Source organism: Schistocerca gregaria, chromosome 11, assembly GCF_023897955.1.
Source record: "Schistocerca gregaria isolate iqSchGreg1 chromosome 11, iqSchGreg1.2, whole genome shotgun sequence".
NCBI lineage: Eukaryota > Metazoa > Arthropoda > Insecta > Orthoptera > Acrididae > Schistocerca > Schistocerca gregaria.
In genome coordinates this window covers 68101197-68114636 of record NC_064930.1, presented here as the reverse complement: position 1 = coordinate 68114636, position 13440 = coordinate 68101197, and the positions used below count along the sequence as shown (strand labels likewise).

At 42.8% G+C, this 13440-nt stretch overlaps 1 protein-coding gene across 20 annotated transcripts in view; it reads right to left on the bottom strand.

The window, feature by feature from the left end:
* The window catches only part of LOC126295205 (GRB10-interacting GYF protein 2), a 169072-nt gene that overhangs the window by 39331 nt on the left and 116301 nt on the right, over nt 1-13440 (bottom strand). For 19 of the 20 annotated variants that reach the window (XM_049987532.1, XM_049987536.1, XM_049987521.1 and 16 more), the window contains 3 exons: nt 9424-9697; nt 5207-5368; nt 2306-2480 (listed from right to left, as the gene is read on the bottom strand). In XM_049987532.1, coding sequence (XP_049843489.1) covers nt 2306-2480; nt 5207-5368; nt 9424-9697 — 611 coding nt within the window. The remainder of the gene's footprint in view (nt 1-2305; nt 2481-5206; nt 5369-9423; nt 9698-13440) is intronic. The other variant, XM_049987524.1, reaches the window with a different exon arrangement.

The window sequence follows — 13440 nt, the reverse complement described above, 5'->3', positions numbered from 1 at the left end:
CCACAATCAGCCTTGTAGCATGCAAGCAACTCTGCACAAATGATCCATCGTTGTTCTTTTCAGTCTTTTGTTAGGCAGTGAGGAACCCAGTGTGCACAAATCTTTGAATACCTCAACTGGTTTATGAGTGTGTCAGCACTACCAGCAGAGACATACATTTGCACAATGAGGTGTTCGTTTGTGATCCGTCGATCACTTCAAATGAGAGTGTTCGCATGTTACAACATTGCGGGAGCCACGGCTGTGTGCGGCCAGCCTGCACGTATGGAAGACTCGACAGGTCTGCTAGGCCTTCTTGGGACGATGACAGATAAGACACCTTTGCCTAACGACGCAGCGTGCTTTTCTTCGCTGCAACGACGCAGCGTGCTTTTCTTCGCTGCCAGATCACCGTAGATATACGGATACCTGCATCTGAAGGCTATGTAGAGTGCTGCCTACAATATGAAACTTGTGAAACTATAGGGGCTGAAACGAGAACATTTAGTAAATGTTCCTCGTGATTTTGAGGAACACCTTAAATCACAGATGTGTTTTGTTCACCTGCAGAAAAATGCTGCTGCTTCTCAACAGAAACAATTTTCTGAAAACAAATACAGTCAAAAGAAGGAAACAGACTATCTCGGGGGGAAAAAAAAGGTGTTGAAGATTTTGCAAAAGCAAATATTCCAGTCAAAAAGCTCCCCAATCATTAACAGTGAATTTCAAAAGACTGAGGCATTGACTTCACTTATGTAGCATGACCGCCTTTTTAATTTGTAGGTGTTATTTACAAAGAAAAAAACTTTTGATGCTACATTTTCAGTTGCCTACTATTTCTTTATGCTAAAACCAATTGCAGGCAGCTGTGTTTATTTTTCAAATAACTGCATTTTTACGTGTCTCATGATACATGGCACGGACCCAGCCTGCTACTACAACATAGCCTACAAGAAAATAACGAAGTTGATGGGCTGATTAAATTGTACGCACTATGGCAATGGTGGCTCTCTCCGTTTCTTTACTATGCAAAATATCTTCCATTACTTTCCAATATTTTAGCTGACATTGTGTGAAAAAAGTTACGTATCATTTATGGAGACTGAGTGATCAATTGATGATGCAATTTTTTAAAATTTTTTACAACACAATTGCAAGAGCACTTCAGAACACCTTTACCTGTTTGTTGAATAAGATAGTAGTCACCATCAGTTCAAAAGAGTATGCTGCAAACTACGATGTAACATTCCTGATGTGTGGTCAACATAGCTCACACCAAACATAGCTTACACTACTACTGTTATGTTGACCAGCCAACAAGATTTTTATTTCACAGCTTGCAGCATGCGCTTTTAAATTGCCTGTGCCAATTCAGAAAATCTGCTTGTTGTTCAAAATCATTTCTACCTTTCTTGACTTAGACTTTTCAAACAAGGACACAATGTCCTCTTTCTGACATGGTATACTATTTCTGGGTAGAGAGAGGTGGTTTATCAACCACAGATGCTGTTGTCGCGACTGCAACAGTGTTCGTTCTAAAACTTTCTACTTCCAGAACCTTTCTGAATTATGCCGATCGAAGACATCTGGGCTAACGCCGCAAATGGGAAAGACAATCCCTTCCTCTGGATTTCCTCTGCTACTGTCAATTCTCCTAAGCACAGTCAGTAGTGGTGACTTCAGTTATGGTAGCAGATTGAAAAAGAACTGCTTCCATATATTACAGACATTACCTCAAATAACAGATGAAAACCAATCCCCCTCAAGGTATAGTTGAAGTGCTGAGTCGCTGACATGCATATAAATTGGGCAGTTGGACTGCAGCACTTTGAGAATGCAGGGGCCACAGAATATATGGCTAACACGGAGTTTAGGCTAGAAAGGAGCCGTGTGGTGTACAAAACAGTAAGGGATGATGGGTTCATTTATGAGTCTTGATGGTGTGACACCTCTACTATTCAGTGAGTTGGTGCCTTTACTAGTAAACTATTTACATTCTGCCAGATCTTTCTGTGCCATATTTATAACTGTTACCATAGTTGTAACACCAAACCCTTTCTTACTTTAAACAACATTGGTATTAACTCCAGCACAAAAACAATCTAATAACTGATGCAATGACACACAAAATACATGACATACACATACCATTTTATAATATTGCTGTTTAATCAATTAAGAGTGCAATTGATAAATGAGATGTACAGAGGTTTGGGTCAACACGCACGTCTGTGGTGCATCCTAGTTTTACCCTTCCTACACTGCGAGTGGTCACATTTGATTTCCAGTTATTTATATCCTGTCTGATACTATCTCTTACACTTACCAGTGGAGTTGGAATTGACACCGGTGTTTCCCCAGGGCGAGGCGGCACTGACAGAAGCAGCCCACGACAGTGACTGGGAAGCCGACCCCCAGATGCTGGCCGTGGCAACGGTGGGTGCCGCTGCCGCCTGCTGCTGCTGTTGCTGCTGCTGCAGCCGTTCGCGCTCCAGCTGCTGCTGCAACAGCAACCCACACTCCTAACGTTTGCTGTTCACACAACTGCACACTTCTCATTTTATCGGACGCTATCTGAACTGGAGTTACTTGCTCGCAGAATCAGCCACTACATATCCAGGGTGTACATTATGTTTAGAAACACTTTCAATTATTTATTGCACAAGAACCAAACATTTTGAAGAGCAAGCCTGAAAGTTTTTTTTCATGTCTACCACCACAGTGTAGTTTGGTAATTTGCCGACAGTCAGCGCTAGTTGTAAATGTGGCAAAATTCAGGTGCGGAGCGAGCAGTCTGTGTGTCGGATTCGACAAAAACAAGTGTGCTATAGCCATTCAACAGATGTTTAGAACCAAGTACAGTAAGAAGCCACCAACAAGGAAGACCATTTACCACTGGCACAACAAATTCATTATGATGGGTTGGTTGTGCCCGGCAAAGGGAAGCAGATATCCCAGTGTGAGTGAAGTGAATGTAGAGCACATATGAGGGACATTTATAAGGAGTGCAAAGAAAATGGTGCGTTGTGCATACGGTGAACTCGAAATTACTCCAATGACAATGTGGTAAGTCCTGGGACAGAAGCTGTCTATGAAACCATTCAAGTTGGAGCTAGTGCTGAAGCTCAATAATGACGACAAAGACAAGCGTTTTGAGTTTTCTTTCAATAATTGAATGAGGATGGGGATGGCAATGTTGATCGCTTAATTTTTTATGACGAAGCCACATTAATGGGACAGTAAACAGGTATAACTGTCGAATATGGGGTACAACGCACTCACACGAATGCACTGAATTGGAGTGTGATTCCACAAAGGGATTTTTTTTTGGTGCTTCTCATGTCGAAAACAGTATGGGCCATTCTTCTTCGCCGAGAGCACTGTCACTGCATATTTCTACTTGGACGTGGTGCAGCAATGGCTGATGCCTAAAATGCGATTGGACTTTCCAGTCATCTTTCAGCAGGATGGGGCTCCACCCCATTTTCATTATGAAGTTCGTGGGCACCGGAACACGGAGCTGCTACATCGATGGATTGGCCGTGCTACAGAAGAGGAAAGCTGTTTCAGGAAATGGCCTCCCTGATCACCAGATCTCACTTCGTGTGACTTTTTTCTGTGGGGACACATTAAAAACCTGATGTATGTACAACCTGTACCACATGAGTAGCAGAGCTCCGGGATAGAATACAGGAAGCAACTGCACAGTCAACAATGTCATGCTGCGATGGGTATGGCAAGAATTTGATTACCGTACTGACATCTGCTGTGTCACTCATGGGTCACACGTCAAATGTTTCTAAAACGAAAATCAGAATTTCTCTTCAAAATGCAATATGTATGACATCTGTACAATGTTTAGTTCTTGTGCAATAAATAATTGAACGTGTTCCCCGGACTTTATGTACATCCTGTATAGCCCACAACAGAGATTGTAGACGATGGAGAAAGGTAAATATATCAATTTGTGGTAAGGGACCCTGGTCCCGAAAAAACAGAGTTTAAAGTTAAAGCAAAGATCGTTCCTATACCTCTTGACAGTGAAATTCATGCACCAGTACTGTTGAATGCCCAGCACAGAAATCTGCAGCAATCTGCAGAAGGGTTGTACTTCTGTCATGTTGAACAATTCTCTTCTGTCATTGTTGGTCCTATTCTTGCAGGATCTTTTCCTGGCCACAGCGATGTTGGAGATTTGATGTTTTACCGAATTCCTGATATTCCCAGTACACTCGTGAAATTGTCATACAGGAAAATACCCACTTCTTTGCTACCTCGGAGATGCTGTGTCCCTTCGCTTGTATACAGACTGTAACATCACATCCAAACTCACTTAAATCTTGATAGCTCACCATTGTAGCAGTAGTAACCGATCTAACAATGGTGCCAGACACTTGTCTTATATTAGGCGTCGCTGACTGCAGTGCCATATTCTGCCTGTTTCCGTATCTCTGTATTTGAATAGGCATGCCTATTCCAGTTTCTTTGGTGCTTCAGCGAATGTGTATCTATGGGCAAAGACTCACAGCAATCTAAAATAAACAGTGGGTATGGGGGCATCAGGGAGGGTGGGTACAGGGAGGGGGGGCGGCAGTGAAGTGCAAGTAGGACTTGTGCTCTGAGAGTTCAGTGCATTTGATGAGAGAGTCTGCTAGTATCAAAATACGTGACTTAAATGATCATATCTTTTGGGAGCACTGTCTTAGAAGCTTACTTCTTTTACAATGCCAAGGGATCATCGACCATAGTATTTGACATAAATTTCAACTTGATACCTCTACCCATTCCTGAGAAAAAAAGATGTGTTAACAGACACACGGGCAACAAAGTTATCCTATAAGGGTTGTTTTTACTGATTGAAGTATGGACTCCTACAAAGCAAGAGCGATTGTAATAGGGGAAAGGTGGAAGATAATATGCAGTAAATAGTTAAAGCAGTTTGTAATTGCTATCAATTGAACACTAATATGTACTGTTTTCACTTACTTTTTACATCTCACCACTTTCACACCATTATAAACATTTATAATTCCAAATGGTAATTGTTTCCAAATAGCAAGTCACATTTGTATCAAGTTTGGTCAAAATTGTACCAGATGTTCCACAGCTAAGCTCACCCCTCCCCACAACACACAAATATTCTCATGGAAAGCACATAAAAAGGCTCCACATTATGCTGATTTCACACCCCCTGCTTTCTCCCACAGAACACAAACAGCCCACAAACCTTGGCAAGGTTCTCCTGCTCCTCCTGCTGAATTTCCGTCAGCGACTTTGCGGCGGGCACCGGCGGTTTCACTTCCGCCCACCGCAGCTGTAGGCCTCCCAACACGCTGCTGCCGTTGCCAGTCTGCGCACCTGCGGAGTTCTGTGCCGCTGCATTCGCATTCTGGAAAGTAACGTCAAATAGAATGTGAATACCTGTTTTCTCTGTATTCTGAGGTCAGAGATATTTTGTTGAGACGGAAAAGCATCTGTCCACAAATCATCGCCTGTGCAAAAATCAGCTTCCTCTTTCCCCGACACGAATCATACGTGAAGGTCAGCAAGCAGATTCCTAGATTTTCAAAATGTGTTTGACACAGTGCTCCACTGCAGACTGTTAAAGGTCTAAGCGTACAGATTAGGGTGTTAGACATGTGAGTGGCTCGAACACTTCTTAAGTTATAGAAACCAGTGTGCTGTTCTCGACGGCGAGCGTTCATAGGAGACAAGGGTATTGTCAGGAGTGTCCCAAGGTAGTGCAATACGACTGCTCTTGTATACACGTAAATGAGCTGACCGACAGGGTGCGTAGCAATCTGCAGCAGTTTGCTGGTGTACGGGAAAGTGTCGTCACCGAGTACTGGTGGAGGATACAAGATGACCTGGACAGAATTTCTATTCCAGATGATGAATGTCAGCTTGCTCTAAATGTACAAAAATGGAAATGAATGTAGACATATAGAAGAAATCACCCAGTAATGTTCGAATACAGTATTTGCGGTGTGCAGCTTGATACGTAACACGGATAAAATATCTAGGTGTAATATTGCAAAGTGACAGCAAATAGAATGAGCACATCAGGAGGATAGTAAGGAAGGCAAACGGTCAGCTACAATTTTATGGGGAGAATATCAGGGAAGTGTAGCTGGTCTATTAAGTAGACTGTGTATGGAACACCTGGGTGACCTATTCTTGAATACTGCTCGAGTGTTTGGCTTCACCACCAGGTCAGGTTAAAGGAAGACATCAAACTAATTCAGAGGCATGTAGTTAGCTTTGTTTCCGGTAGGTTCAGTCAATTTGCAAGCATCACGGAGATGCTTTGTGAAGGGAAATGGGAATCCCTGGAGGGAAGACGACATTCTTTCCACAAAAAACTGTTGACAACATTTTGAAAACCACCACTTGCACCTGACTCTACAATGATTCTCTGTCCCTAACATACACTTAACAAGACGGCAAGAGCAAAAATATGAGAAATCAGGGCCTGTACAGAGAGATATGAACAGAAGGGTACTGCAAATTGAATTTTGCATACCAACATTTGGGAAATGCCTCAAAGATACATGGACACATTAAGCGTGGGGTGGGGGGTGGGGGTGGGTGGGGTGGGGTGGGGTGGGGGGAGCTTTGAGATATGTGGCTAGTGCAGGATGCTAACGAGGGAACCTCCCCATCGCACCCCCTTCAGATTTAGTTGTAAGTTGGCACAGTGGATAGACCTTGAAAAACTGAACACAGATCAATCGAGAAAAAAGGAAGTAGTAGTGTGAGAGAAAAAAAAGAGCAAAATATACAAACTGAGTAGTCCATGCGCAAGACGACATCAAGGATAGTGTGAACTCAGGAGTGCCGTAGTCCCGTGGTTTGTGTGAGCAGCTGCGGAACAAGAGGTCCTGGGTTCAATTCTTCCCTCAAGTGAAAAGTTTAATTGCCTATCTTGCACATGCACAACTCAGTTTGTATATTTTTGCATATTTTTTCATAGTTCCACACAACTTCTTCCTGTTTTCTCTATTGATATCTGTTTAGTTTTTCAAGGCCTACCCACTGTGTCAACTTATAACTAAATCTGAGGGGGGTGCGATGGGGAGGTTCCCTTGTAAGGACTGCCTGGGTAGACAAAATATTGAATGAAGTTGTGCCTTCCAGAGCAGAGGAAGAGGAGCCATGTCTTCGGAAACTTGACAGTGAAAGGAGACAGGGGTCGACCATCTGCCAAGACACGATGGTGTCATTATGAGTATAACTTATGAAATAGGAGGAAGGAATAATGCAAGGGGCAGACAGACCAGAATACATCACTCAGACTGTGGCGATGTACCGACTGCAATCCCTGTACTGCTTTCAAGAGGAGAGCTGAAAACACAAAAGCATGGTGAGCTACCACCAACCAACCTGACAACTGAGGACTTACGAAAGAAGATGACAACTCATTATTTCAAGTTACATAAATTTATTTTGGCTGACCTGTACAGATAATCGCACGCGTTAGCATACCACTTTCGAGATTCGAGGAGGCACGCCGGCTTCAGATCAAATCTGCCAAGCAGATTAATGACCATGTCCAATATGCACGCCTGCCTCGATGTCACGTTTAGTCAGTTTCCCGCATCTGACTAAATGAACAGTAATGGAATGACATACAGCAGCAAGAGTGAACTTCCAATAAAAGAAGGCTGGTCAAATTGAACAGAGAAAAGGTAACACTTAAGGCTGATCAGACAGCTAGTCCTGTATAAAAATTTTCTGGTAGGTTAAAAGTGCTTTAGGAATTGAGCACAAAACCTTTGCCTTTTGTGGGCAATGCTCTTACCTATTAAGCAATCACGTGCACAGCACAACCCGCCTTTAGCTTCACTTCCACCAGTACCTGTCTCCTACTTCCCAAACTTTACACACATTATCTTGCATTCCCTTGTGGTAATAGCACTACCTAAGGAGTGACACGCATCCCTACACCATCTTACTGACAAATGAAACTCTCGACTAAAAAGTTATGGAGTCAAGTATTGAATGTAAAGGTGTACGTACTGTGTGGAACTGATTTTTATTTGCACATGGTGAGCTACATTGAAGGAAAATGTGCCTCTTCAATACGAGGCGGCAATCACAGCAACTTTGTCAGAGTAAATACTTGTTCGTACACATTAATAGAAATCCCACAAATCACCTGCCTGCTTTGAAAATACGCAGAGTTCCTGAGAATAAATGTATAAACAATCAACACTAATCCAGGAAAAACAAATTAAGTACTATTTGATATTGATTTAATGGCTGATTCTGAATACTGAATATATTGTTTTAAGAAGAGGGAGTCCTAGACAAGAGGAGCCCACCTACAATGAAGACGTGGGTAGCACGGTTTCAGAGACACACTAATCTCAATACATATGTTCTTTCCACAAACATGCTCTTACCCTTGTGAGGACACAGTGGGGGGAAACAGGATAGGACCTCCTGTATCCCTCCCTCTCTCTCTCTGTATCTGTCTGTGTCTCTCTGATGTACACCCCCCATCAGCTCTGCCTACCCTTGCCCTCACTAAGGGTAAGTCGCGCACGCGTTATTACACAGTTCACCTCCTGAAAATACAATGCCCAACAAAAAATGACAGCGAGAATGGCCACCACAGTTCATTAGTACTGTTATTAGGCCTGGCAGAGTAGAAGGGGAGTGAACGGTGTCAGATGCCAAGTGATCACTGTGAAGAACACGGAGAGATCATGTACTCATTCTAGACAGCATTATCAGCACTTTAGTATTATAAGCACTTTATATAATTTGATGGGGGTCTCATTGTCGTTCTCCATTTGGCCGGTTGGTTAAACTGTGCAACATCCAGATTTGCGGGGCTTTCTGGTGAGACATTGGCTCGAGTTCGGACTGTACAGCAAATGGGGGACAGGCACACTTGCCTAAAGATTCCGGTTGATCACATCCGGCCGTCATATGGAAGGACCACATTGTCTTGCAAAGATCATCTCTTAACCCTTTCACACCTGCATCTGCCATCCGACAAGTTCCCTGCAATATTACGTGTCACCCCACTTCTGCTAGCTGCATCCGGACTAAGGAATTACCATCCCATGCATACACCACCATTAACACAACAAATGACTACTCTCTGAATGGTGCCGCTACTAGAGAGGACCGACTACTGATGAATTGTTTCACGCTGTGTTCCGAGATGAATCGTAGCTCTGCACTACCCCGGATGCAAGTTCTTTGTAAATTTGACGCGAGTCTGTAATTGCCGAAATAACATTACATACCCTTTCGATTCAGGATGTTTCACTTTGTTGCCTCCTCCCTTCCCAGATCTCCACTTTTTGTGTCAGGCGGTGAAGTATCGGACAACAATTCCACCTTATATTTTATTAGTTTTTTTTCAATCGACTGTTACTCTGATACAGAAAATAAATGCTGTCAGACCTCGAGCACAGCCCTGTTACGCACCTGCTGTTGCTGTTGCAGCAGCTGCTGCTGTTGCTGCTGCTGTTGCAACTGCTGCTGCTGTAGCTGCAGCTGCCTCTCGCGCTCCCGCTCCTGGCGCTGGATCTCGGTGAGCGGCTGCTGCACGGTGGCGGCGGGCGGCGCAGGTGCAGCAGTCCAGGGTGCGGGCCGCAGTGCTGCCGCCTGGCGCGCCTTCTCCTGCTGTTCCTGTAGCTTGCGCAGTGCTTTTTCCTGTTGTTCTTGCCGCCGCTGCCTCGTTCTCTCCTCCTCCTCCTGCCTGTGGACGCATCACATTGTATAATTTTCAGCAGACGCAAAACGGGAGACTCGACTGGGTAGACAGGTAACACTGCAAATGCACCAGAATGGTGTGTTAGGACCACTCGCAGTCTTAACGTACCCAAACTGCCTGCCACGTCAGGCGATGTTACGTACGGGCAGTGCGACACCGAAAAAAGAGGTGAACGAGGTCGAGTCTTCTAGTAGACCGACAGTCAGGCATCTCACTTATGGGAGTCAGAGGGTCACGACAAGTGTACAGGGTAGCTATTCAAACTTGAAATGTTATGTTTCCTGAGAATTCCAGGTGTGAGGAGAAACTGACGACGACGAAGAAATACTTAAAAGGTGAATTACAACAATTATCTCTTTCAGTCACTTATTTTCCTTCTTGATGTGTTTTGATGGTTTACACCTGTGTCTTCAGTTGGATCAGTAGATTAGGTCAGAGTTTCTTTTACTGGATATGAACGTAAGCTATGTGCTTTGAACTTTATTTCACTACAAAAAAGGTATAATTTGTCACTTGTCATAACATGGTACACGAATTACAAATTTTGAAGATAATAGAAGGTTGTATACATGGAAGAACCCTGGAGATACTAAAAGGTATCAGATAGACCATATAATGGTAAGACAGAGATTTAGGAACCAGGTTTTAAATTGTAAGACATTTCCAGGGGCAGATGTGGACTCTGACCACAATCTATTGGTTATGAATTTTAGATTAAAACTGAAGAAATGGCAAAAATGTGGGAATTTAAGGAGATGGGACCTGGATAAACTAAAAGAACCAGGGGTTGTACTGAGTTTCAGGGAGAGCATAAGAGAACAATTGACAGGTATGGGGGAAAGAAATACAGTAGAAGAAGAATGGGTAGCTGTGCGGGATGAAGTAGTGAAGGCAGCAGAGGATCAAGTAGGTAAAAAGATGAGGGCTAGTAGAAATCCTTGGGTAACAGAAGAAATATTGAATTTAATTGATGAAAGGAGAAAATATAAAAATGCAGTAAATGAAGCAGCTGAAAAGGAATACAAACGTCTCAAAAATGAGATCGACAGGAAGTGCAAAATGGCTAAGCAGGGATGGCTAGAGGACAAATGTAAGGATGTAGAGGCTTATCTCACTAGGGGTAAGATAGATACTGCCTTCAGACAAATTAAAGAGACCTTTGGAGAGAAGAGAACCACGTGTATGAATATCAAGAGCTCAGATGGCAACCCAGTTCTAAGCAAAGAAGGGAAAGCAGAAAGTTGGAAGGAGTATATAGAGGGTCTGTACTTGAGGACAATATTATGGAAATGGAAGAGGATGTAGATGAAGATGAAATGGGAGATACGATACTGCGTGAAGAGTTTGACAGAGCACTGAAAGACCTGAGTCAAAACAAGGCCCCGGGAGTAGAACACATTCCATTGAAACTACTGACGGCCTTGGGACAGACAGTCCTGACAAAACTATACCATCTGGTGAGCAAGATGTACGAGACCGGCGAAATACCCTCAGACTTCAAGAAGAATATAATAATTCCAATCCCAAAAAAAGCAGGTGTTGACAGATGTGAAAATTACCGAACAATCAGTTTAATACGCCACAGCTGCAAAATACTAACACGAATTCTTTACAGACGAATGGAAAAACTAGTAGAAGCTGCCGTCGGGGAAGATCAGTTTGGATTCCGTAGAAATACTGGAACATGTGAGGCAATACTGACCCTACGACTTATCTTAGAAGAAAGATTAAGGAAGGGCAAACCTACGTTTCTAGCATCTGTAGACTTGGAGAAAGCTTTTGACAATGTTGACTGGAATACTCTCTTTCAAATTCTAAAGGTGGCAGGGGTAAAATACAGGGAGCGAAAGGCTATTTACAATTTGTACAGAAACCAGATGGCAGTTATAAGAGTCAAGGGACATGAAAGGGAAACAGTGGTTGGGAAGGGAGTAAGACAGGGTAGTAGCCTCTCCCCGATGTTATTCAATCTGTATATTGAGCAAGCAGTAAAGGAAACAAAAGAAAAATTCGGAGTAGGTTTTAAAATCCATGGAGAAGAAATAAAAACTTTGAGGTTCGCCGATGGCATTGTAATTCTGTCAGAGACAGCAAAGGACTTGGAAGAGCAGTTGAATGGAATGGACAGTGTCTTGAAAGGAGGGTATAAGATGAACATCAACAAAAGCAAAACGAAGATAATGGAATGTAGTCGAATTAAGTCGGCTGATGCTGAGGGAATTAGAGTAGGAAATGTGACACTTAAAGTAGTAAAGGAGTTTTGCTATTTGGGGAGCAAAATAACTGATGATGGTCAAAGTATAGAGGATATAAAATGTAGACTGTCAATGGCAAGGAAAGCGTTGCTGAAGAAGAGAAATTTGTTAACATCGAGTATAGACTTAAGTTTTAAGAAGTCATTTCTGAAAGTATTTGTATGGAGTGTAGCCATGTATGGAAGTGAAACATGGACGATAAATAGTTTGGACGAGAAGAGAATAGAAGCTTTCAAAATGTGGTGCTACAGAAGAATGCTGAAAATTAGATGGATAGATCACATAACTAATGAGGAAGTATTGAATAGGATTGGGGAGAAGAGAAGAAGGGATCGGTTGGTAGGACATGTTCTGAGGCGTCAAGGGATCACCAATTTAGTATTGGAGGGCAGCGTGGAGGGTAAAAATCGTAGGAGGAGACCAAGAGATGAATACACTAAGCAGATTCAGAAGGATGTAGGTTGCAGTAGGTAATGGGAGATGAAGAAGCTTGCACAGGATAGAGTAGCATGGAGAGCTGTATCAAACCAGTCTCAGGACTGAAGACAACAACAACAACAACAACAAATCACTTGAAAGATGTTCCAGTAAAAAGACTACAGACGATAATTACAAAAATTAATATTAATCGCTAAAGGACAGCACACACATGAAAAGGAACCACAAACACTAAAGGGCAGCACAAATGCTCCGGATATGGTACTACCCAATCACGAAATTACTGCACTTTAACTCCCATGCCCATTATCGGAAACAAGTGGTGACGTTACAGTAAACAAAAACATACTTTTTAAAAACTGTTATTTGCACTGTGGGGAAGTCCGGACAGCTTCATGAGCAACTTGTCTGGTCACGAAAACAAAGAACACACACTGATCAGCTTCAAGTGCAAGCTAACTGCAACATCCTCACTCCCAGGTGCAATAATATTGTGGCTGACTAATACAGATGTAGGACTCCACCAGAAAATGAGGGTGTAAGACCTCAAAACAGGATATAAAAGTGGCTGGCACAGATAATTGTTTAAATTTATCTTTTATGTCAAACAGTTGCAGTCTCTAAACCACAGCAGAGCCCAACACATACAGCATAAGGTAATGAAATACTGGCATAATGGAAACAATTTATTAGTACTCCACCTTGCTTCAAAGTTTTCTGATGTTAAACACAAGTTTTGATACACCATAGGCAACCAATCAGGGAGATCTTTCACTGCTAATGCGTAAGCTGACCACAATTTTAACACAATCAGTTGGCAAGCTTTCATCTGATTGAGGTAATTACAGTATGCCTTATTCCGACTTTTAAAGTGCAGGCCTGCTCCCTTGAGGAGAAAGGTTGCACCTGGCAGCTGATAGTACTCAATGTAAGACAATGACAATTACACTCCTCTCTGGCACAGGGCAATCCCATGGAATATCTCAACATAAGCGGCTAGTAGGCTAAAAATATTACAAATACCATGTGACATAC